General features: G+C 44.0%; 1 protein-coding gene across 5 annotated transcripts in view; it reads right to left on the reverse strand.

The window, feature by feature from the left end:
- DPYD (dihydropyrimidine dehydrogenase) overlaps positions 1–26,979 on the reverse strand; it is a 533,115-nt gene that overhangs the window by 310,262 nt on the left and 195,874 nt on the right. Inside the window, exon 9 of one of the 5 annotated variants that reach the window (XM_066623611.1) lies at positions 16,991–17,097. The exons of the other annotated variants lie outside the window; for them this stretch is intronic. Within the exon in view, the coding sequence (XP_066479708.1) occupies positions 17,039–17,097 (59 nt within the window). The 3' untranslated portion in view covers positions 16,991–17,038. Of the gene's footprint in view, positions 1–16,990; positions 17,098–26,979 lie in introns of those variants that run through there. 5 annotated transcript variants of the gene reach the window in all.

Consider the following 26,979-nt stretch of genomic DNA (forward strand, 5'->3'; position numbering starts at 1 on the left):
AAAAAAACAAAAAAGCTAATTCCCCTACAATCCTTCAACAGAAATTAGAACGTGACTTTGTTGATATAAGATAAACCACTGGTGTGTGATACAAGTTGTTATGCAATTATTTGAAATATAAACTCTATGGTACTTCTATTTCTACAGAAAAGCAATCCTATGACCAGATTATTTATACCTGCTTCATAGCATTGGGGAAGGTGGTAAGTAGTTAGCATTTTGATCACAACTAGAAAGGCAGTGTGGGGAGAGGGAGGGTCTTGTATCAATCCCTTGGTGCTTGCTGGGGCAAAGAGAGACAATGAACCTTCCCTGACATGGGTAGAATCACATCTCCGGAGTTTGTACAGATGGGGGTGGTGGTGGTGATGTTATCAGGGAAGCTTTCCAGCTCTACCTCAGGTAGGCTAAAAAGAGCAGTGACCAGGGTTAGAGCTGGGTAAGAGTGTCCAAGGGGCTGGGTGAAGATTTCTTCTTTACTTAGCCCCCTTTGAGTCAGCAGCCTGCATTGCTGTGGGGTGAGGATGAAAAGTAAACCTGCTGCAGATTTACTGTCACGTTAAAAAAGGTTGTGACCCTGAGGTGATGGGCAGGCTAGACACACACACCCTGTGCATCAGGCTTCCCATACATGCTTGTGTTTGCACAGGGAAGATAGAGGCATGTCACAGCAACCTGCCTGGCTGTCTTTGTTCTGTCCCAGCCTGATCCCTAGGACAGATTCACAGCTCAGTCCTGAGCCATTTCTTTAGTATGGGATTAAGCCTTTAAGCTAGGCTTTTCCCAGCACTGAAGTCAGTGGAAGAAAGAGCAAAGGAAGTTTCCCTTGACCAGGCTCTCACCAATTTCTGTGTCTGCATACTGCAAGACCTTGTAGCATTTAAGGGCAGTCTGCGTGAAGAGGGGAGGGTAGGAGCTCAGAGTTCTTGCTGTAATAAGATGTGCCAATAGATTTAAAAAAAACAAAACAAAACAGGGAAGGGTTATTAAAAGGTATGGAATGAAATGGAAATGAAACAGAAAAGGGCATAGCACAAAACAGACAAAATCAAATACTTTCCTGGAGCTAAGCCAATACCGTTTTGAGGGCAACATCCAGGCTACATTTTTAAAACAGTTACTTTCAAGCCTGGCAGTTTGCTATGAGACTTTTGCCAACCCGTTGCAATACAGAACCTGTGGTTGTTATGATGCTTTGTTAAGAGATATAGATTTTATTATACTGCGATTAATGCATATTGGTCATTGATCGCTTTTCACTTGGCAGTGAAAAGATTGCTTTCCATTTCTCTACCCCTTTCCAGGGGAATGCTACTAGGTATTAGAGAAACAAATGGCCAATCCTATTGGGATCACCACCAGTGAAACATGAGTTTGGCTGGCAGTGACTGCCTAAAAACGCCATAAAGTGAGCTCCATCAATGTGCTGCTGGGAAGGCCAGAGCCTCCCCATAAGCATCGACAGAGTGCCAACTGCCCACTGAAGAAGGTTAGGCAGGGAGGGGGCAGGGGAGAGAGCAGAGCGGGCAGGGAGGAAAGACACTGGGTAGGAAGGAGGAGGAATGGGGGTGAGACTGAGGGAGGTTGGTGGATTCAAAGGCAATGGCACACGCCAAATTCTATCCCCTCCAGCAGCAGCCTCCCTACCCCTTTTCCTTGCCCTTGCCCTAGAGATTTCATTGGCACAGGTCCAATGAGACCCATTGCAGGGCAGTAGGCTTACAAAGGGACTATAAATCTTATTTCCCTTCTGAGCCTCCTGACCCTCCTTTGCTGGATACACCTTTTTAGTGCTGCTGCAACATTGGGAGGGGGAAGAGAATACAGTGGGGCTAAAAGGCATTAATAGGATAAAAAGGAATTAATGTGAGAGATGGCTGGACTAAAAGCTGACTAAGGGTGGTTGAAGGGAGATAGCACCAATCGAATTTCTATTATTAGGACCAAGGGGCCCTTGAAGAAGCTAGAGCAGCCGTTTCTTATCAGGAAACCTGGGATGACAGCAGTAGCGAGGCTTCTTGAAAACAGATGTACTTTGTCAAGGCTAAGGAGTCTCTGAGATGTAGCAGGAAGAGAATCTGATCAATGGAAGCTGTGGGAAAGGAAGTAGCAAAGACTAGAATGTGACTTGGGCTCCCATTAAAAGAAGCAGGCTGACGTAAGATTGTACGACTCAACAAAGAACAGAGGAGCCTTTCCCAGAAGACAAGGTCTTCAAGGAGGAACTGCCCCAAAGAGATAGAGATGTGAACCCAAGGGAAACGAGGCAGGAGAACCCCACCACCAATTTGGACAGGGCAACAACTATTTCTGGGTAGTTGCGAAAGAGAGAACTCTGCCATCATGTGTCCTCCCAACCAACGTTGTGTGATAATCTCAGCACTGCAGCTGTGATTGACAGGCCAGTGTGGTAAGAAAGAGTGTGTTTGCCTGTGAGAATGGGATGAATTAGGGAACTTAGCTTCCTTCTTGCTTCAAATCAATAAAATGGCTTTATATTTTCCATTACTAACTGGGTCTGACTGGCTCTGGTTTGTGAAAACTGGAAGCGCCTTTCCAACACCTCTGGGGGACTTTCTGTGGCCTCAGAACACCAACCCAAAGGTGTCAAGAAAGGCACTTCTGGTTTTCATGAACCACGCACAACCTGTCCAGACCTCAGAAAGTCTCCAGTATGCAACTGCAAGGCACTTCTAGTCATGTCCAGGAGGTCAGGTGCAACCACACTGAGTCAAATCTGTGGGTGTCAAACCTGCCCCACCTGTATTGTTTTTCAACAAAGTCATTCATAAAGTGGTTTATAAAATAATAATCTTGGATGACAGTGGGGGTGATGACGATGATGAAAAAGCCTGGACTGTAATTCTAAAACAGCACGAGAGACTGGTAGCAGCTCTGAATGTTCAAAGTGGCAGGAAGTAAAGCATGAACACTACATGCTTTGTCTCGCCCCTCCCCCCAATATTGACTGAAGAAGAAGATGTGTGTTATTCCATCCTTGTATCAAGAGAAGATGTATTTCTCAAAAGGATTCAGACAGGGTCTGGAACCTGAACCCTATACACAATTACCTCTTTGATCTACTTTCGAGAGTAGACAGCTGTCCTCAATTGCCTGTGCTGAACTGGAGGGAAAGGTCATCAGCCACTATATCAGATGGAGAAGAAAGATGTTCCTTACAACAGAAGATGGCCAAGGGCAGATAGGATGAGTTTAAGTCGGGTCAGAGATTACGTTATAAATTATAATCATTATAGAAGTTGTAACTCATATGTTGCAGAATGGTGAGATCTGCTGAAGGGATCCTAGTGGTGTATTCCCCCCCCCCCAAAAAAAAATGTTCATGTAGCTGATCAATGCAGTTGGTGCTTCCATTTAAAAATAAGATTCCTCTTCCCCCCTTCCCTTTTTTTGCCTGATATGTGTCATTTCAATAGCTCTACACAATAAAAACATGAACATTTAAGGAAAGTTACAGCACATTAAGTTTAACCCTCATTTCTGTCTTGGATGATAGATGCAAGAATTCCAACTGAGTTGATTTTATGAACCAGTTAAATGATTTGTATTCAGAACCACATTAAAAATCCCCATGACAAAGTGTACTTGAACGAAAATACCCTGCTTGTGACACATCCTTTGCAAGTAATGTGTTTTCATTTTTCACATGTTGCATCTCATTTATTTTATTCAGGCACACATAGTTAAATCTGCAAGATACGGCAAGCTTCCAATACCCTTGAAATAATAAATCATTTCTTACAGATGTTTTCACCCACTGCAAAGCTGCCTCTCATTAATCAAACATTATCAGTTTCTATCAGTGCCCAGTCCTAAATGGGGAAGGCACTCCATTCTGAGCTGTGACTTTTATTCATTGGCTAGCCTGGACTCTTCTTTATTACTGGATGAACGCATGAAACACAGAAGCCCCCATTTTGTAGCAGATTGTTTTAACCACGTGAGTATTTAAAAATTATATTTTTTTAATGTATTTTTTTTTTACATTACAATTAAATTCATACACAGAATCTTCTAAACCAGAGCAGAAATGCTTAATATTATGTGCAGGACTGCCTGCGTAGGCTATTCTTTAAATAAAATGCAAATCCCTAAGCAAACAATTCACAGATATATTAGGATGTTTTTAAAAAAACAACAGCAACCATGAAGCAGTTCTACAAGCAGCTCCCATGCAATATAAATCTATTTTTCATTGTGGATAAATTATTAAAACTTCATTTCAGAAAACAGTATGGTACATTAATATACAGTCTTATCAAGGTAACCCTTTTGAGGACATAGAAATGAATGTGAAGAAGGGGCTATCAGATAAAGCATTTATTCATAAGGTTAACAACCCTCAGAAATGATGAAATTATTGGAAACTGTTCTCTGAAAAAGGAACTAGTTGTCGTAGTAGCATGATGTTTTGATCTTCCCTCATAACTTTTTCTGCATTCTCTCTCTTACAAAATCAAGTTGGGGGGGAGTAAAAGCCGTCTAACACTGGGGTGGGCAAACTGCTTGGCCCGAACCCCCCACCCCACACTGCTGCACTGGAATTACACGAGGGGGCATAACACATACTTACTATAATTGCTATCATAACTTTTATTCCTGCTCTGTCAAATTAATAAATGAAAAAATGGACAGAAACACAAACTGTAAACAACCCTGGCGGACAAGAGAATATTTGCCCCAAATAAAGTAACCACTAAGTTATATTAGAGAGCACATATACATTTTTAACGCAACATGAACTCCATGATCAAAGTGGTCCCATTACATTTTACTACATTAGGAATAAAACCAAACTGTTGTTATATAATTTATACACGCAGGGAAAAAAATCCTACCTCTCACTTTGAAACAAAATTATAAACAGCAGCATTAAAGACTAATCGACCACATCTTTTTGACCATTAAATTGTAATCACTGAACTCTTTCTATTAAACTCTAATCAGCAAATGTCATTAATTAGAAAGATCTTTGAACAAGTACAGTATTGAGCTGCCGAAACTTATTTACAATTTTCCACAATGGTCCATGTTATAGTTCCTCCATCTCTGGCATAAACACATTGCCAAAAATCAATTTAAATTACAGAAAGGAGGAGGGATGTCATGCAATACCTAGGAAATTAGAATGCTGAGTGCTCAATTGTTATGTATCAATTCAATGCCACTGACTGTATGGCAATGGAGCACAGAAGCAAACAGACAATAGTAACTGAGTTTCTTTTAAAAGGAAGCATTGCCAAGGACAACAGACTGAAAATACTTCCTTTTGTAATATGGGCATACAGCTTTTTCCTATTTGAATATGTAATTTGACTATCTACCAAATGTTGTTTTTTTTTAATTTTCTATAGGGTTTCTTTTAACAGCTTTCCTGTGAAGTGTGCAGATACAGCACATGGACAACAAAATCACTAAGAGCACAAACATTGCAGTAAAACTCCCTAGAAATTGGGAGTCCCTGTGATGGCACACATCACAGAAGGGAGCTCAAGCATGGCTTACAAGATCCATCCTATTCAAGTACTGGGCCAGAAAGTCAACTGTTCTAAATTACAGGATGAATTTATGGTGTAGTAATGTGGATCAATGTCATGTGCACAAAGAACTATTTATGATGGATTTGTCAAACTTTGTACAAGACGAATAAAACGCATCACCTATCACCATCAGAAAAATAGATTTATGTGCATGTTTTTTTTCTTTCTCCTGCACCATTCACCAGATAATACATTGCCATCAAATGTGTTCAAAAAGGATTGTTTAATTAAGTGACTAACACCGTGATCCTAAACACATTACACAACACAACGGTAACTCTCCATTGATTTCAGTGGAACACACATTCATGTAATGTGTTTAGGGTCACTGCGTAAACTATCCATCCTTCATAGCTTTCCTTCTGCACACTGACCCAAGAAATAAATAGCCTTGACGAGAGAGAGAGAGAGAGAGAGAGAGAGAGAGAGAGAGAAGTTTTTTGTATTGAATTCTAAGCTATTAATGAAATCATGGTACACACCAGCTCCTGAAAGCCTCTTTCTTTAGTCATGTGAAAGTGAATCATATAACTGAAAGGAACCCACAAAGTAATCTAGCCCAACCCCCTCTTCCTGTAGCAGGAAATCCTCTCCAGCGGGTGCCTGTTGAGCTTTGGCTTGGAGATCTCCAATGAGGAAGAATCCACCACTTCACTTGGCAATCTCTTCCATTGCTAAACTGCCCTTACCATCAAAAATTTCTTCCTGATGTCCTTTCTTGCAGTTGGTACTCATTTGATCTAGTTCTCAGAGACAGTTGAGAACATTTTTTTCCCCCTTTCTTCCATACGACAGCCCTTTAGGAATTTGAAAAGCTCTATCATATCTCCTCTCAGCCTTCTTTTCTCCAGGCTGAACAAACCAAGTTCCCTCACCTTTCCTCAAAGGTCTTGTTCTCCAGTCCTCTGACCTTCCGTTTCACTCTTCTCTGCTCCAGTTTGGTTTCATCTTTCCTAAAGTGAGGTGTCCCTAACTGGAAATAGTACTCCAGGTGAGGTCTGACCAATGCGGGGTGAAGAGGAACCAGTATTTCACACAACTTGAAAGCAACGGTTCTACAGGTTAAAACTGCGTTCACCTGCATCACACCTACTTACGTTCATCTTGTGATCCACTGCGACTCCAAGATCCCTCTCACATGTTGTTGCTGCCAAGTCAGGTATTTCTCATTCGATACCTGTGTCTGATTATTTTTACCTAAGTGCAGAATCTTGCATTTGTCTCTGTTGAACTCCATCTTATTGATGTCAGCCCAATGTTCCACTCTATTAAGGTCTTCCTGAATGCTTCTACTGTCTAGCGTTTGCTAGATCCTAGGTCAGGGGTGTCAAACATAAGGCCCAGGGGCCGGATGTGGTCCGCAGAAGTTTTTTATTCAACCTGCAGGCTCCCAGCTGCTGAGCAATGCTAAAGTGTTACTGCTGAAAGGGCAGCCCACATGAAAATTAAGCTCTCTTATATCTTGAATATGATCAAGATTCGCGTATTTTCTGTCATTTGCAGCTTTCATCCCTAAGTGGAAAACATGCTTATTTTTAGTTATGACCTGTTTAATGACATCACTTCTGGCCCTCAGTAGGCATCATGAATGCAATGTGGCCTGCTGTATGAAACAAGTTTGACACCCCTGTCCTAGATTTATGACATCTGCAAATTTGGTGAGGTCTTCATCATTGATGAAAATGTTAAAGAGATTCAGGTGTAAGACAGAGGCCTGGGGCACTCCACTCAAACCCTCCTCCAGGTTTATGCAAAGTCATTGATAAGCTTCCTTTCTGTGTGGTCATCCAACCAGTTGTGAATCCACGTAATGACTGTCTGCCCAATCCTATCCAACATTCCAGCACCAGTGCAACTGCAAAGTAGCCCCAGGGGAAGGGAACAAATGTTCCGAAACCTTAAAGAGGCCTCTGTGACTGCACCCCCAAGACAGGAAGCAGTGCTGTCTCAAGACAGGAAGCAGTATCCCATAGGTACAGCAGCACTGGAAAATTGGATAGTATTCAGCTGTGAGTCATTTAGCAGTTACATTCTAGCCTATATTAACAACTTGGTGATTAAGATGTCATGGGGAACTTTGTCAAATGCCTTTCTGAAGTCAAGATAAATTACATCCACAGCATTCCCACTGTTCAGTAAGCTAGTAATCCAATAAAAAAGAAGATGAGATTTGTCTGTCAACATTTATTTTTGACAAATCCATGCTGGCTTCTTCCATTAATCACTGATTTGTTATCCAGATGAGTGCAGTTTTTTTTGAAATTTGGTTTAATATATTCTCCAATACTGAAGTCAGACAGGCAGGTCTATAATGTCCTGGATCATTCTTTTCCCCCTTTTAAAAGATTGGAACTACATTAGCTCGGTTCCATGATTTCTCAAAGATAACTGACAGAGGCTCTCTGAGTACATCGGCAAGTACCTTTAGTACTCTAAGGGCAAAATCCTAACCCACTTTCCAGCACTGACATAAGGGAAATGCAGCTCCAAGGTAAGGGAACAAACATTCCCCTACTCTGAGGAGGCCATGAGTGCCACCCAAATGCAGGATGCAGCACACGTCCCATGGGCACAGCTATGCCAGTGCTGAAAAGTGAGTTAGGATTTGGGCCTAAGATGCAGTTAATCCTAAACTAAAAGCCCAATTGTATTTGGACATTGCACCAATGTCACATGAACACCAGCACAACTTCTGTCATTCCATCTGTCATGGCATTGTGCCACTGATGCGCCAATGTCAGGACAATACTCCTGTGGGTGACAGGTTTTCCACGGATGCATTAGGCATTGCTGGTGAAAGGGTTGAACATCCCTCTCAGTATGGCTGGCACAGCCCTTCCCAGAAATGTCAAATGCATCCATGGAAAACCCGACACAACCCTCACCCACAGAGTAGCATCTTGATATCTGCACACCATCGGCACAATGCCATGTCTCCTCCAAACAGCCAATCACTGCATTCACTCAGCCCCAATGCTGGTGGCCAGAAATGTGCTGCCAAAGTGAAAAGAACAGGGGGTGGGCACAGGTGCTGGACCAGGGAGTGGCCAACACTGGGGGGACACCCCTTGCTATCCACTGGGAATTAGCAGCACAGCAACAGGCACCTCCACTAATCATGGGCAGGTGCCCCAAGAACACTGCACATAAGCACACATATGACACAAGAATGCCACCCTACCCCCACCTCCTACAGAAGCTGCAGTGGCATCAAAAAGCAAAAGCAAAGACCTGCTAGGAACCTCTGCACCCATGGTTCAAGTCCCCTATCTCACCCACACAAACATCCAAATACTCTTTTGACCACAGCAGAAGAAAAAAAGCAAGAAAGCAAGCTCTGTTGGAAGAGGGCAGCCATGAGAAACAAACACCCTGTCTCTCCATGGTGAGAGTTTGATTCTCTAGGGGGATATTCATCACCAGGCATGAACCTTTTCACCATGGGAGGGATTGGGACGGGTCACGAGGAGAACCGCAACAGCAGCTGCCCAAGTGATATTGCAGTGGTAAGATTATACATATAAAAATAATGTTGTTTCCCCCCCCCCGTACCCTTCTCTTACAAACGTATAAGACAATAAGACAGCATTGGTGTGTTATTAAAAATAGAAAAGCACATTAATAAAACATGCCATGAAACCTTGTAGTTATGAAACTGGCAAAGTTGGTATTGCAAAGACACAAGATGCTATCTGAGCAACTGTTAGGAGGAGAAAACACTTTTTTTCCCCTTTGTTGCCTTTAAATGTTCCTTAAGAAGTCTCAAGAAAAAAATAATAATATTGCTAAGGCTGTACTGAATATTCTCTCATTGCATGTTCTTGTTGCTTCAGAGCAGTAAAAATATTTACTAAAAACCTTTTCGATTGTGAGAATAACCACTGTTTTCACTCCAGTTCAGTGCCATTGTTTCCTATACGTGCTGCTGCTTCTGCAGCATCAATGATTCTTTTGGCCACACAGCTGATCTCAGCCAACTGGGAAACTTGTAGTGAAGAGAATCAGAGCTAAGTCAGCCAATAAGATATGGATGTAGGATGACATCCATGAAGGCAAAACTAAGTCAGCTGAGAGTGAGGGCAACGTTTCTTAAATCAGTCTCATGGGTGGTACCTCTCAATTAATAATCACATCGTGAATGAGATGACATCACTACCCTTCAGTGATTTGACAGCCTGATGTCTCTGAGCCAAACAAAACCAGAGAGAGGGCAATGCAAATGAACAATTTTGCAGACTTTGGCAAAAAATAATTGGAAGAGGGGATGCTGGCACAAATGTTCCTCAAAGATAGTGAGTAGCTTTGGTTCAGACCTAGTTAAGACATCCAAAAAAGGAAAAGAAAAAGAAAAAAAGGAATGGTTTGAGCACACTGGGGCACAAAGTCAAGTCTAGTTGTGCGAACTACTAAAATGACTAACCCCAATTGGTTTAAATCAAGTCTGACATGCACTTGGCCCATCTACAACAGGATTATTATTCTACAACTAGACAAGTGGGATAAGATAGAGGTAAATCAGCAAACCAATTTCCTAGCAAAGTTCCTTCAACACATACTAAAAATCCACTTCATACATTTGAGATTTGTCTAAAATGTCAAAGTGGTTGCACCCCTTGCTGAGTGGGCAGTGAGAGAAACTTCGAATTCTGAATGATTATATTTATAAGACACAAATTTATACAGGAAGACCTGCTTGGAACTTTATTCATTAACATGAAAAAGACCTGCCATTTTCCCCACCAGTAATTGGCACCACATGTCAAGTGAGATTTTGGTGCATCTCCCATTTTGTGTAGAGTTTCAAGACTCCAACAAGCCGAGCTCTCTAACTTGCCTGAGGGGGAGGTAAAATGAAGGGGAAGCGAACAGGCATTTCTGGGGCCATTGTTTAAATTTTGTATTGTGTCATGGCTCATATGGAATAAGGTAGCACAACATTTCAAAAAAGTGTCAGGAAGCATAAACCTAGGTAGGGTCAAAGAAAGACAGGAGCAAACCAAACTCAATGGCATTGCATTTATATTTATGCCTACAGTCAAGTTCAGGCTGGGGCCATTGGCAGCCATACCAATTTAGACTTGGAGGGTGCACTCTCCATGATCTTGAGGCTGCTGGCTTAAGCTGACTGCTGGAGTCTGAGGTAAAGTAACACGGAAGCACTGCGTGCTGTGACTGATCAGGAAAAAAACAGAAAGTTTTGCTTATACTATGGATAATATTGAAATTCTTCCCTTCTAAATGACAGGGTCCCAAATGACCTAAATTTGTTTCTGGAGTGGTTCTAATCTCTTAGAAATTCATCATACTTTGTTCAGCCTTCTTAGTGTTGGCTCCAGGTTACCAGGAAAAAGCCCCACACAGGCTTTTCATAGCTCTCTCCCTTGCGCACTGATTGCAAATTGGAGCTACTACTACCACCAGTACTGAGGGTCCAGGGATTAGGCTGGCCAAATGGACCCTGTGATGAGCATGGGCCCGCACTCAGGGCCCAACCTGGCCCAACCTCTGGCATCACGCCTGATGCTTTGAAACTGTTGATGGTCTGAAAATGCTGAGTTGTTGGCATTTTTTCCCCCCTTTTTGTTTCATGTTTCTGATGTATATGCATCAAGATCCCATATTGTGCTGCAATTTCGTCAATGCACAAAATGAACACACACTAATTCTGAAACTAGTTTTAAAAATCTTGCAAGCTAAAAGAGAAAAAACAAGCAGAACAGAGTGCCGGGCAAACAAAACTTATAGACAGAGGTGGGAGAAAAAAAATGATTATGAAATAAAAACACAGAACACTGCTTTCTTTCTGCACGTCTCATTTTTATAAAAAATAAAAAAACCCACCCCAAAATCTGCAAAAAGATTTATTATTTGATGGGGGGGGGGGTTATGAGCATGGGTAATGACTGTGGCTTAATCAGCAGACACTATACCACCTATATCACCTAACAAGGATGGGTGAGTTAGGCATGGTTTGACTCAAGTCAAGTCACAAGTCTCCATCCCCCACAATTTGAAAACAAGTCCTAATGGGAGCACTTTCCAAGTCACCCAGAGCAGTTTTCATAACTCAAAGACTCTAATCGTTTGCTTTAAAAACCCAGCCGTGGGGAAAAAAAAACAGGGCTGCTGCTGGGGTGCGTGTGTCAAGAGTTCTGTTTAACCACTCCCCGGCTGTCCTGTCCCATTGGTAAACAGGCAGGAAGGGGTGGGAGGGACTGCATGAGAGCAGAGACAGAAGTGGCAATAGGGAGAAGGGTGATGTGCAGCAGCTGCAAGACTTATCAGGATGACCCAATCCTTTGCAGCTCTACTCAGAAGTAGACCCATTTGTGCCAGTCGTCCAATGAGGCTTCATCCTCCCAAGTAACAATGAAGCCAAAAGGAGCTATGCAAAGCATGATCACTGTGAACTTCTTTCTTCCCCTCCCTGGGCTTCTCCAGTAAATTCAAAGGCAAGTACCCTCTTGGGCTCCTCCTTCTGCACTACCTCATCTAAAGAAAATAAAGGGACTGCCCCTCCTTCGTTCAATGATCATCTAAGGAAAAGACAGCCCGCTCCTCCCTCCCCCCACCTTCTCTATGCAAAAGCAAAACATTAACCCTTCCTTGCCTCCTGGCTGGAACTTCCCTCCTGCTCGCTTGGTCTGAATGATGGCCCCACAAGGTCTTTCACACTGCGAATAAAGTAAGCAAGCACATCTAGACACAGACAGACTCCAGTGCACATGTGAGGGGAATCAGTGCCGAGTCAAGTTGCCTCAGACTTGAGTCAGCGCCTGAGTAATCGGTACAGGTGACTCAAATCTCCACGAGTCAGCGAAAAATGCTGATTTTTCATGATTTGAACTTGAGTCACCTGTCTTGAGTTCCCATCCTTGTCACCTACCTAGTACACTTTGAAAGCAATTATTATAATTATAATGCAAATTCTGAATAAAAACATATACTTTAACATTGTTCTCTGCACTTCTACCTTTGGAAAACACTGACATCTGTGACAAAATAAAGCTGCTTTCTTTCACCTCTACATACAGAACACTTAATGGAACAAAATGGAAAAAAACAAAACCTTCATCCCTAATATATGACAGGCCCAGTCAATTATAGTAAGTGCAACTATTGATATGCAAGAATTTGGGGCACGGGTAGACAGTTCGCATTTCTTCCACAGCAGCCATTTATAACTGGCTTCCGTACCAATTGCAGTAATTGTCAGTATTGCGGATTTGCTGATTATTTTTAATATTTTTTTATCTGTAGGATTAGGTAGGTAGTTGAGCAGGATTGTTAGCCAGCCATACTAGAGGCTAATCACACAATCCTACACTCTTGATTGTTAGCCAGCCATACTAGAGGCTAATCACACAATCCTACACTCTTTTAAGCCCAGCTACAGAACTAGATTATAGAACTCTATCTTAAGCCCTCTCATATAAGCAAAAAAAGAATTACACACAGGCTATGCTTCCATTTATTGGTACAAGGAATACCTTCTATACCAGGAACAGGAAGTCAAGAGGAAAAAAATCAGTATGTACTCCCCACCTAGAGCATTTCACACTGAAACCTTTCTTTTGGTTTATATTTGACTAGAACCGCAGCTGGGGAGGTTTAAATATGCCAAAGGTCTAATCAATCTTTTGACTTAGCCAACGTGGACACAAAGCTGTCCCTGCAATTACAAACTCTATACATGCTACAGTATATGTATATATATAAAAAATTAATTTGTTCTAGTTGCTGTGATTTATTTTATTATAGTATGGTAACTGTATTGCTTTAATTTTGTGATTGTGAGTCACCACGAGTGCCTCCACTGGATGTGGAAAGGTGGGATATACATTTTAAAAAATCAAATTAATATTGCCCATGAAATCCTGGCACTTACCTTTTCAGACTTTGGTCATCAGTGTAGGTCTGATAAGGCAGAGAGACTTCACTGAGTTTTCCATGTGATAAACCACTCAGCAAAGGCAAACTAGTTGCCCTAGTTTTTCACACAAACAGATATTTCAATGCTATCTGCCTAAGGGCGCAACTCTAACCCCTTATGTCAGTGCTTTCCAGCACTAACATAAGGGCAATGCAGCTCTGAGGGAAGGGAACAAACATTCCCTTACTTTGAGGAGGCCTCCGTGAGTGACACCCAACTGCAGGATGCAGCACATGCCCCATTGGTACCGCTATGCCAGTGCTGGAAAGCACTGACATAAGGGGTTAGGACTGCGCCCTAAGTGTGCTTAGGAAACTGCCTTATGAAGAGACCTAACCATTTCCAAGCCCCCTTCCCCACAAAAGACCCTTCTCATTGTGTAGCATTGTGTAGTAACCCAGACAAATGTGTAGCATCCCAGACAATGAAAGGGAGGTCGTATTCTCCTAACCAGGTAGATCCCTAGACTGAAATACTCAAGGGCAAGAACTTACACTTGCACCATCATTGCCAAGTTTTGACAATGGCTTACGGCAACTTTTCACAGTCTTATCTAGTCACATTTAAGCTTCCAACTACTTTCATCATAAGTACATTTTGGTGACATCTCTGAGAAATATTCCAGAGACAGGCTCAGCCCAAGCCGAAGCAGCACCCAAAGTGATGTCCAAATTCTGCCATCTTTTAAAGAGGCATTCATGTTTCATTCCCCCCTACATACACACCCCACCCCATCATCATCATCATCATCATCATCATCATCACATACTCACCCCTCCCATCCACCTTCTTTCCCCATCTGTCACTTCAGCAAACTGGGTGAGTGAGGAGGATTCTTTCAAGAGTTAAAGCAGAACCTCTTTTACTTCCCAGATCACATCCAGCCTATTTTGCAAATGTATGAGGTGAAGGAGGGTACTAGTGACCACTCTCTTCCAAATGCTCTCCTGGAAGAGGGGAGCAAGAACACAATGGGACAGAGTCAAGGCGGAGCAGCTGGGCAGATGTTGGGCTGGGAATGGGAGCCGCTTGTCACATCCCCTAGCCCACTGCTTAAAAGAGTTGCCCCGTCCAGTCTCATGAGTGCACCAGCCTGATCCAGAGGGTAAATGCTGTCCAATCAGTTGGCTTTTTAAAGAAGCATTTCAGTGCAAGCAATTGAAGAATTGGTTTGGTAGAAAAATAAGATAAGAGCTAGAACTCAGGCCTGGTCTATACAGGCAGCAAAATATGGTGGTGGAATGGAGTGCATCATTTCATAATATTGGGGCGAGTCACAGCTTACAATTCTCCCTTATGCAAGAAAAGCCTCCCTGTAATCACAAAACTAGCACAGCAAGGAGCAGTGCAAGACACAATCTCTCTCTTTTAATGTGCATAATGCTTTTTAAAAGGGAAGTATTTTAAAAAGATATTCTGCACCTGCAGTCTAGAGCAGGGGTACTCAATAGGTGGATCGCGATCTAACGGTAGATCGCGAGGCAAAATGAGTAGATCGTGGAGCCCTGTCTCTCCAAACTGTTAATATGTCAGTTTCGTCTAGTGACTAGACGAAACTGACATATTTAGCTGACACTAAACTGAAACTGACACTTTAGTTGCTCTTCAGGCATGCAGCAACAAAACTGACGAAACTGACTAGACTCCAGCAGGGGCTCCATACATTAAAGGGAGTGTCTGTCAGACGCTTCCCCCTGGTAGATCTCCGGGCCTTGCTGGGTTTCAAAGTAGCTCTCGAGCCAAAAAAGTGTGAGCACCCCTGGTCTAGAGAATACAGTTTGCTCTGGCACCTTAGGATTCCAGTATCCCATTTAGCTGCATGTCTAGGCAAAGCTCAGTGTGTACACTCACACTTCAGCCAACTGGTTCTACCTGTTCATCATTAAGATTGCCAGGTTGGATGCATCCGGAAACCTGATATCTGTGGGGCAGGGTCTGACAATGTCAAATGGTTAGGGCTTGGTGATGTCACAAGACTGACAATCCTGGGGGGGGGGGGAGGGGGGAAGGATGCCTGATACTAGAGTGGAACCCAAATGTAAAGGGAGTGGAGCTAAATGGTGGTCCCAGAATGGTTTAAGAGCCATATGTACCACCCAGCCACCTGAGCAAAAAGCTGGAGAAGCAGCATTAATTTTTGCCAGATTGTTAACCCTGTTTCTCATCTACGGCTCTTTGTACTCTTGCTTTGTGAAAAAATTAGATTCTGAATTGTACCTCTTGTGAAATGCAACCATGCTTTAAAAAAAAACTTTGCTTGAGGAAAATGTAACCGTCTTGGGCAGAGATGGTGAAAAATGCTTCCAATGATGTTGCCCTCCCACTCTCCTTATGGGAGGTGAGAAACTCAGCAGGGAGGGGGGAAAGGAGAGGAAGACAACTGGGAAGGGAAGCAATCATGAAATGACAAAATTGGCATGGGAAAATGAATTTTACATATAAATATATTTTCCTTCCTAAAATATTTGTCCTGGCCTTTGGTCAAAAAATGTCCAACTGCAAAAGGTGTCCTCCAAATGTAGTTTATAATCAGGACCAAGAGGCACCACTTCTTTCCGTAACACAAGCAAAATGAACATCTGTTCACTTTTTTGTCACATAGGTTTTCAATGCATGTGGGTGGGTGTGAACAGAGCCCTTGAAATGTAATAGTCTTTCCATCTGCACACCAGGTGGCACTGCATAGTTAATCAGAAGATAATAATTGGCACGAGGTGATTACTTACTTTTTAGGGATAAGAGAACAAATCAATCTCCCAACTTAAAAAAGAAAAGAAAGCACATCAACGCTTTTAATATCTCTTTTGGTGTGCAATTTGGTCGCGATCAATGAGAGTATCTGATGACATGACTGTTTCCAATGGTATGTTAATTAGTGCTGAACAAGTGCAATTACTCCGAGGATGTTTACATGAACAATTTGATTTGCTCTATCTGATCGAGTCCTTTAACCTTCAAATACAGGAAGTTGCACTGCATTCCAGAAAGGGGGGGAGGGAGGGATAAAATCTGTTTTGCGCATTCATAAAAAATGCTCCCTAGGATAGGGGAAGATTCAAGGGCACGCAAAAGCACTGGGCAAGCAGTGCATGGAGTAGCAAGTGCTATAGCAACATCACAGCACAGAGGGAAGGAATAAAACTCTCCTACAACAAGATCTTTTCCAAGTAGATGAAAGCAGCAGGTTGTCCAAAACAGAAAAAAAGCCCCATGAAACCATCTCACAAATTAGAGTTGCAGAAAGCTGCTAGATAACTATATTCACCCTCTGCAAGCGTGGTTACTCCTCTGAAAATATACCAAAGACTCTCAAGTTGCAAGAGATTCCAGCGCTTCTCTAGGCAGAGAGAGCTATTGAAACTCTGCTGGAGTATTCACCGGCCCAGATTGATTTGATTGCCCTGGTCACATTCCAGCCCTGTGGCCTTCACAGTATTCCAAGTGCTGCAGAGATATGGCTCTGATACAGGCTGAAGCATTAATGTCGAATCGCTGGTTCCACAGAACAAGAGAAATGGAACAAGTTAACAGTCTCTTTGCAGGGTCACACTTCTGGCTGCGTCATCCCAGGAGGAACTGCTACCTCTGCTGTACACCTCAGACCTGCAGGTAAATGAATTTGAATTAACTGAGTTTTCTTTCAACTCAATCATTTCTTCTGAATGCGAAATGTTAATGTACAGAGTTGCCTTTATTCTGCAGTATTGCTACTGTACCTAGTGTAGAAGTAGACTAGACAATACTTGCCTCTTTAACATACTTGGGACAGATTAATCCCTTGCCCACTAATCTGAGTAATGGTATGTTGCGTTTTGTTTTAAATAGCTTGAAAACTAGCATTTAGTCTCTCCAAGGAAGTTTGGCTAAAGAAAGGATGCCATATCAACAAGAGCACAACAACGTTTAGGGGCTAAACTAGAACAGATGTTAAATTGGAAAAATAACAGCATGTGAGCTAAACAATAACAGTGAGAGTGGATACATTGGGTCCTCCTTATCTGTGATTTTGGTACCCGTGGATCTGACCCACTCTGAGTTCTGAATCCATGTCTGGAGGGCCCACAGAGGACCTCCAGATGTGACTGGAAATGTCTTCTGTTTGTGTCCAGAGGTGTTCTAAGGTGCGAGGAGGCTGTCTCCCCACACTTCAGAAGGCCTCTGAGGGGCTTTTTCCAGTTTGCCAAGAACCCAGAAGTGCCTCTCAGATGCCTCTGGCAGACAGAAGTCTCCTCAGAATAAATCAAAAGTACATCTCAGAGGCCTTCTGAGGGGTGGAGAGACAGCCTCCCCACACTTCAGAATACCTCTGAATGTGACCAGAAGTCACTCCTGGTTGCACCTGGAGGTCCTCTGTGAGCCCGCCCATGGATATCAGTATCCATGGGGGTCTGGGAGCAGGCAGTGGCATAGAAGTAACAGCTGGAAAAGTTTCTGGAGCCCAGACCTACTGGGCTTCCTAATAAGAAGTCCACCTGCCCCATAGAACTGGCCTCCTGGTTGGTCCAGCCAGGAATTTTCTCCCCTCCTTTGATGTCACCCCTATGTGTCACCCAGTGTGGTTTGCACCTTCATACCCTCTAGTGATGCCATTGCATGCAGGATATCAAGGAGGAGACCATACTTCCTTCCTGAAATATGCTCATTTACTACATGTCACTCAATTGGCATCCTTCAGTCTCGAAAGACTATGGTATCGTGCTCTGAAAAGTGGTTCTGGAACAGCATCTAGTGTGGCTGAAAAGGCCAATTCGGAGTGACAATCCCTTCCACACACTGAGCAAATGTAGTTTGTCCTTGGTGTGTTTCCCTGGTTACAGGCTTTCCTTCTTTGCCTCTTTGCCTCAGTCTGTTGGGCAAGTGTCTTTTCAAACTGGGAGAGGCCATGCTGCACAGCCTGCTTCCAAGCGGGATGCTCAGAGGCCAAGGTTTTCCATCTGTTGAGGACCATTCCTAAGGCCTTCAGATTCCTCTTGCAGATGTCCTTGTATCGCAGCTGTGGTCTACCTGTAGGGCACTTTCCCTGCATGAGTTCTCCATAGAGGAGATCCTTTGGGATCCAGCCATCATCCATTCTCAAGACATGACCAAGCCAATGCAGGCGTCTTTGTTTCAGCAGTGCAAACATGCTAGGGATTCCAGCTCCTTCCAGGACTGTGTTGTTTGGAACTTTGTCCTGCCAGGTGACGCCAAGGATGTGTTAGAGGCAGCGCATGTGGAAAACTCTCTTTTCCTCTCTTTTGCTCTCTTGTTGTGAGCAAAGAGTCCATGACTTCCTGTAGTACAGAAGTGTACTCAAGATGCAAGCTCTGTAGACCTGGATCTTGGTATGTTCTGTCAGCTTCTTGTTGGACCAGACTCTCTCTGTGAGTCTGGAAAACGTGGTAGCTGCTTTACCAATGCATTTGTTTAGCTTGGTATCGAGAGAAAGTGTGTCGGAGATCATTGAGTCAAGGTACACAAAGTCATGGACAACCTCCAGTTCATGCACAGAGACTGTAATGCAGGAAGGTGAGTCCACATCCTGAACCAGGACCTGTGTTTTCTTCAGGCTGATTGTCAGTCCAAAATCTTGGCAGGCCTTGCTAAAACAAACCATGAGCTGCTGAAGATCTTTGGCAGAGTGGGCGGTGACAGCTGCATCATTGGCAAAGAGGAAGTCAGGCAGACATTTCAGCTGGACTTTGGACTTTGCTCTCAGTCTGGAGAGGTTGAAGAGCTTTCCATCTGATCTGGTCTGGAGATAGATGCCTTCTGTTGCAGTTCCAAAGGCATGCTTCAGCAGGACAGCAAAGAAAATCCCAAACAAGGTTGGCGAAAGAACACAGCCCTGCTTCACTCCGCTTCGGCTCTCAAAGGGGTCTGATGTGGAGCCTCCAAAGACAGCAGTGCCCTTCATGTCCTTGTGGAAAGACCTGATGATGCTGAGGAGCCTGGGTGGACATCCGATCTTGGAGAGAATCTTGAAAAGGCCATCCCTGCTGACCAGGTCGAAAGCCTTCGTGAGATCTATGAAGACTATAAAGAGTGGCTGTCATTGTTCCCTGCATTTCTCCTGCAGTTGACTAAGGGAGAATACCATATCAGTGGTGGACCTGTTGGCTCGGAATCTGCACTGCGATTCTAGATAGACGCTCTCTGCAAGTACCTGGAGCCTCTTCAGTGCAACTTGGGCAAACAGATTTCCTACAACGCTAAGGAGAGAGCTGCCGTGGTAGTTATTGCAATCGCCCCTGTTGCCTTTGTTCTTGTACAGCGTCACAATGTTGGCATCCCTCATGTTCTGAGGTACTCCACCTTCTCTCCAGCAGAGACAGAGGATTTCATGCAGCTCAGTGGTGATGATCTCTTTGCAGCACTTTAGGACCTCAGCAAGGATGCTGTCTTTCCCAGGTGCCTTGCCAGAGGCAAGGGAGTCCAGGGCCACATGAAATTCTTCCAGGGTTGGTTCACTGACAAGCTCCTCCAGCGCAGGCAGGCACTCAATGTTGTTCAGCACTTCTTTGGTAACTACATTTTCTCTGGAATACAGCTCAGAGTAGTGCTGCACCCAGCGTTCCATCTGCTGCGCCCGGTCCTAGATGACCTCGCCTGTGGCAGACTTCAGAGGGGCAATTCTCTTCTGTGTTGGACCTAGGGCCTGCTTGATACCATCATACATCCCCTTTATGTTGCCTGTATCAGCTGCTATCTGTATCTCGAAACAGAGCTGTAGTCGTTAGCACATCTCCTGACAGTCTGTTGGACTTTGCTGCGAGCAGCTCGGAGGACCTGCAGGTTGCGCTCACTAGGACAGGCCTTGTATGCTGCTAGAGCTCTCCTCTTTTCCTTGATGACTGGTATCAACTCCTCAGAGTGGGATTCAAACTAGTCTGCTGTCTTGTTGGTCTTCTTGCCGAATATGGACAAGGCGGTGTTGTAAATAGCATTCTTGAAATGTTCCCATCTGTTGGATGCATTTGCATCGGCTGGGCCTGGGAGATGCAAATTTCTGCAAATTTCTCCACTTTTCCCTGATCCCAGGTCTTGCTGGTATCAATGCGAGGTCTGCCTTCCTTTTTCATGCGATACATTCGCTTTGCTCGCAGTTTCACTCTGCTGCACACCAGGGAGTGGTCAGTGTTGCGGGCAGCACCCTGATAACTGCATGTGATCTTGATGCTGGGAAGGCTGGAGCGTCTGGTGAGAATCAGGTCGAGCTTGTGCCAGTGCTTTGATCGTGGGTGTCTCCAAGAGACTCTATGTTGGAGCTTCATGTTGAAGAATATGTTGCTGACAGAGAGACCGTGATGACAGCAAAACTCTAGCAGGCGTTGGCCATTTTCATTCATCTTCCCAGTGCCGAACTGACCTAAGCAAGTGGGCCACGAACTATGATCAGCGCCAACTCTAGCATTGAAGTCGCCGAGGATGAACAATGGCTGTTTCTCAGGGACTTGCCGTTCCAGCGGCGTCGCAGGAGTTGCCACAGCGTGACTGTGTTCAGCCGCGAACTGCCTTAGGGACTCTGGCTACTGATTTTGCCTCGAGCTTGACTCCTGAAGCCTTTTCCACAACTGGATGTAGCCACAAGGCAGTGGAGGTTTGGGATCAGAGTTTCTGATCACTCTGATCACTGATTCTGATCACTGATCACTCCCGGGCAGACCACTGTCTGCTTTTCCAAAATTTCACTTAAATGCACTGATTACTTAATGCCAAGCACGGCTCATGTCCAACCCTGGACTCAGTTCTGGTTTACTGCCTAGGGAAGAAGCAGCCGGCTTAAACTGGGTGCTCTCAATGAATAGTAACCAAAAGGCTAAGGTCCAAATCCTATCCAACTTTCCAGCCCTGGTGTAGTCGTGCCAATGGGATGTTCACTGCATCCTGTGGTGGGAGGGTAGTTATGGAGGCCTCTATAAGAGAACATTTGTTCCCTTATCTCAGGGCTGCATAGCAGCTGCACCAGTGCTGGAAAGTTGGATAGCATTGGGCCCTAAGATTGGATTCAGATATAACCAGATCCCCTCTGTACCCAATGAAAACCCAACTATAATTATATAGAATTTATTTTAACATTTGAATAAGGTACATAAACACAAAGGCAGGCACTTCCAAGTCATCAAATTAAGGAGCATAAACAACACACAACTTAATCAATAAAAAGAGAACTCCTAGTTGCTAACAAGTTTTTTGACCAACTGGGAACTGTACTCTCCACACCTCAGGACTGAAAACCACTTTCAGCAATCTGCTTTCAGTAAGCCCCAGATGAGTTTTGATAGCACTGTAAAATGTACAGGAGTCCTCTCACCATTCCAATTTTTTCTTCCTAGCTTAACCATGACACTATAAATGGTTGCAGGTGTACAGTATGTGTATTTTTTTTACCTAGTATTATCAGTATGTTGAGTACCATGCCACATGTCACATCACTATATCCCATTAGCCTTCTGCCAAAGAGCTCGACAGTTTATGCGGGATTATCCTCTTTTTATCCCTGGGATCCCCTGGGGTCCTCTGGGGGCTGGGGATAAGAACAGACCCTCAGTTTAGCTGTACTTGTCGTAAGGGGCGACTAAATGGCCGCCAGGTAGATGGGACTCGTCAGCCTGGGAAGGCAGCTCATCTGAGAGAAGGAAAACGCTAATGACTACATGTGGGGTTTTGTTTTTAATGGGGGAAGATTCAAAAAGATGACTCCCCATCTACAAGCTGAAGCAGAACAGTACAGCGTTTCAGCACCTCAACTTGTGATCCCATTCTGCAAAATGTGGACCTTGGGCCTTACACAGCTATGGTGGTGGAGCTGAGAAAGCGCTAGCCCTCATCAGCATCTTCTCAGGCACAAACAGAAGTCAAAGCGATGTGATTCCTGAAAATTTTAATAAATAGCTTAGCTTAATTACCCAATTAGGGTTTTTTTAAGTCAGAAAAAATATTTCCTTTGAGTAAAGGAAATAATACAAATTTCTTTCCTGACTGATGCTTCCCACAATCAATTATGATGAAATATAGACACATAGGGCCTTAGGCAGCTGGATTTTACCTCCATGATCCTCCTGTTTCTGAAGATGCCAAAGAATAACTCAATGGAAACCCTACATTTTGTATAAAAGGAGCACCTGGGTGCAATGGATTGTTTCTGAGCTATATGAGGAGGGATGCTATTTTAGCTCAGTCCTGAAGGTTTTCGTAGCATTTATAATCACTCATTGTCTCACTTTGCTTCTAATTTTTTATTTTAAAAATCCCATACCTTAATGATCAATTTCTAAAAGTTGATGGCATTTTCCTTTAATAACTGAGTATTAACAAGTCGGCAATTATACATAAGACACATGTGGCCAGCAGCAAAGCCTACAAATGTCATTTAAAACTCAGCATCTGCCAGTCATACTTGCAGGTTCTAACATTCATTTTCCATTTTTAAAAAATCCAATCAAGAGGAATTAATCATCACACAAAGCTTTAGGCTAACGTACATTCAAGGGAAAATAAAAAAGGAGAGCTTTCCTCTGCAGGTAGTGCTGATGTCAACCAGCATGTATGACCACTATCCGAAACCTGTTAAAGACTCAACATTAAAGTACTACAAACCAAGAGAGATAATTTCCCAGTGCACACCATTGGATGGACACGGCTGGTGATGTGGAGACAATCTGCTGTTTGCCCACCTTACTTTTTCCTGAATAGGGTTCCCAACCCTCCAGTACTGGATTGGAATTCCTAGGAATCAGCATCCAGGAAACAACCAAAAGCAGTCCTTGAGATCTTTATGGGGCATCCAAGAATTTCCAATGTTACGTCATGCTGGCAACAGTAGCATTCCCAGAGAAGGGGCACAGCGCTAAGTTTTGCAGGAGCCTCAATGCGCATTGTAAGTGGCCTTCAGAGTCATTCCAGGAGGCAAGAGCAAAGCAGAGGCATCTCTTCCTCTTTGTTCCACTGCATTGCTCTCATCTTCTGGAATGGCTCGGCAGGTGAGGGGGCCACTTACATGGCGCATTGAGGTGCCTGCAATATGTAGCACTGTGCTACCCCGCTTTGGCAATGCTATTGTTCAAGAATGGCTTCACTAACAGTTTAGGCTGCTTAAGAACCACTAACTTCAATGAAATTTAAGGAGCTTGCTTATAGGATAGTTGCCTCAGGCTGGTACACAAGACATGAGAGGAAACGTCCTGGATAAGAAAAACATTCTATTTCCACAGTAGGTAGACAGGCACTACGCTGCCCAGTTTGTGACCAGCACCTGGCATTCAGAGATACTGCTTTTGACCAAGGAGGTTCTGCTCAGCCATCTCATTTATACATATTTCGCTGGCCAATGGATACCTTCTACATCAGCGGTGTCAAACATAAGGCCCGCAGGCCGAATGTGGTCCCCAGAAGCAATTTATCCAGCCCCTGTTGTAACTGGGCTCTCTCAGCATGATAATTGGGCTCTCTCATATCTTGAAAATATGAACAAGATTTGCACATTTTCTCTTCCGTCTTTTGTAGCTAATGAGATTCTGTGTGAGAACAAAGTGCTTATTTCTGACCATCATCTGCTTAATGACAACACTTCCTGCGCCCCTCAGCAGGCACCATGAATGCTAACTTTGGCCCTCTGTATGAAACAAGTTTGACATCCCCTGTTCTACGTATTTCCCTACAGAGCTGGAGGAGTGGTGCAGAAGTCTTCAGTCATGCTGTTTCCCAGCAGATCTAGAGGCAGCCTAAGAAACAAAATGTGCTGGAAACAATGGAAGAAATGAGAGTTTCTCAGCTCCTTGTACAAAATGTACAGACAAATTGATCCATAGCTCTTGCCAGACTATTTTCCTTCATGCAGTACAACTGCAACTTTTGAATGCAACATAATCATGACAGTGATGCATTCAAGTCCCCACCCTCAAGTCTCAAGTCAAGTTAATCTCTACCCTCAAGTCAAGTCTCAAATCCTTGCTCAAATTCTCAAGTCTCTTGAGTCCCAAGTCTCTGAGCCAAATTAAAAGAAAAAAGAGAGGTGGTGGTAGGGTGTGCGTGTGGGAGTTGTGAACACCCAATGGCAAGGCACTTCCAGGTACCTGTTCCTTGCTGTCCAGCTGATAGGCAGTGAACAAAGTGCCACAGGCAGTCTGGAGCGACTAGCTGCAGCACAATCTCCTGGATAAGGTAGCAAGACACTTCCTACCTTGTCAAGGTGATCGTGCTCACTTCTAGATTGCCCAGGAGTTCTTGCAGCATTATTCAGAAGTGCTACTCAAGTAAGTTAGCAAGAACACACACACAGTAACTTGGACTTCAAGCCCCAAGCTGAGTCTCAAGTCATGTCTGAGTCAGTGATTGATGGGACTTAAGTCCAACTTGGGATAGAGACATGAGAGTCACTCTTGCATCACAGACTGTGACTGCTCATGGCACTTCTGAGCACTAGCTGCAGTTGGGAAACAGATTCATCATAAGTATTACAGAAGAGCCACTGTTGAAAGGCAGAGCACACATTTCACATCAAGAAGGTTCCACATTCAATCTCCAATCTCCAGCACCCAGGGTGAAGTGGTGAATTTTGAAGTGCAGGAGCTCATCATGGCATCCTCCCCATTGCCACATTCCACTATAAGACTGTAACAAAAAATAAATCAACCTTAAACTGATTTTCATTAGAGCATTTTCATCTCCTGCCACTCATTTCTACTATGAAACTTATAAGAATCATAGAAACACGGAAGATACCTACAAGGTCATCTAGTCCAACCCCTGCCTATAGCAGGAAATCCTCCTTGACCAGCATTCCTCAATGTTTGTCTCCCACCACACAGTCCGTGTACTGGAAGTACCAGCAGAAGTAACTGGCCATGATAATGATGACGAGCTGAGCCTACTACCTCTGCTTGTCATGTTGCACTGCTGGTCTCACTGCCAGGCAGCAGCGATCTGGGAGTCCCACGCATACCACCAGATACCACCTCAAGTGCTGAGAAATAATGTCTTAGAGTATCTCCAGCAGGTGTCTGTCGAGCCTCTGCTTGAAGATCTCCAGTGAAAGAGAATCCACCACCTCCCTTAGCAATCTATTCCACTGCCGAACCACCCTGACTGTCAGGAATTCCGTTCTGATGTCCAGGCGGAATCTCCTCTCCTGCAGTTTGTATCCATTTGATCTAATTCTACTCTCAGAGGCAGATGAGAACAAAACTGCTCCTTCTTCCATTAGACAGCCCTTCAGGTATTAAATTTCATGTATTGCCCAGTCCTATCCCCCCACCACTGATGCTTGATGCTGCCACGCTGACATAGTGCACACTGGATTCATTGTGCAGGGAGCAACTGGACAGCCAGCAGGAGGTAAATAAAAATATTTTTTTACTTACACTGTGGTAGGCTGCCTGATTGCTTATGAGTCTCCTCGGACCTATGTCCCCATTTAGTAACATAAGTGTGAGGGACAGAGCAGGCTGGGAAATAGTGGATAGGATCCTGGTGCCACTAAGATCCACCCTCATCCTCCTCCTCCCCACCCCTGCCCTTCCCTCCCTGCCTCAAAACTCCCCCTGCCCTCTCCTCCTTGCCCACAACATGCCTCCATTGCCAACTTATCAGCACAGTGGAGGCTTTGGGAGCAGCCCAGCTTTCACACCACCACAAAGGGCCTTGTGCTGCCAGAACAGTAGTTCCAGCAGTGCAAAGCCTGATAGGACTGGGACCTTAGACTGCAAATCTATATACACCTACCTTAGAGCAAGTTTCACTAAACTCAGTGGGAGTTACTTCTGAGTAGACATTCCTCGGATTGCACTTCTAAAAATCTACCTCAGTGTTTTTCAAAGTTTGTCCCCCGCCATACCACTTCACATGGTCCATCTATTTAAAGTATCACCAGAAGTAACTGGCGATGACATCATTTGTATTTACTTATGGTTTTGGAGGCCAGATGCAATGCGACAAACTCAGGGTGGACAAGAAGGCTTTTCAAGCATGGAAAGTCATGTTTTGGAGCCTCCTACTGCTGTTTGTTGCGTTGCGTTCCTGAACTCCCTGCCGATGCCACCAGACACCACCCCAAGTAAAACTGATGGTACTGTACCAGTGGTTGAGAAACAATGATCTACTACATTTCATCCCAGAGCAGGTTGAAATAGTATTAAAATAAATGTAGAAAAAAAATTAATGTATCATATACGAGAGTTCTCGGTCAGGCATGTTTACTCAGAAGCAAATTCCACTGTATTCAATGGGACTTACTTCCAGGTAAATGTGCATGGATTTATAACCTTAAAGTAACATGTGTTGCTGTCTTTCCCAAGAGCTGACTAGGTGACGACAGACAGGCAGCCTAATCCTGAGCTGCCTAAAGCACTGGGCTGCAGCAGTGCTGAAAATGGCTGCAGAGGCATCCAACACGCAACTGGGCTGCAGCCACCGCCGGCTCCTCGGGAGAACAGGATGTTTGTCCCCTTCCCCTGGATAAGGAAAGTAGCCCCACAATGGGGCTACTCAGTTCTGCGGCAACCCTTG

Source organism: Tiliqua scincoides, chromosome 4, assembly GCF_035046505.1.
Source record: "Tiliqua scincoides isolate rTilSci1 chromosome 4, rTilSci1.hap2, whole genome shotgun sequence".
Lineage (NCBI taxonomy): Eukaryota > Metazoa > Chordata > Lepidosauria > Squamata > Scincidae > Tiliqua > Tiliqua scincoides.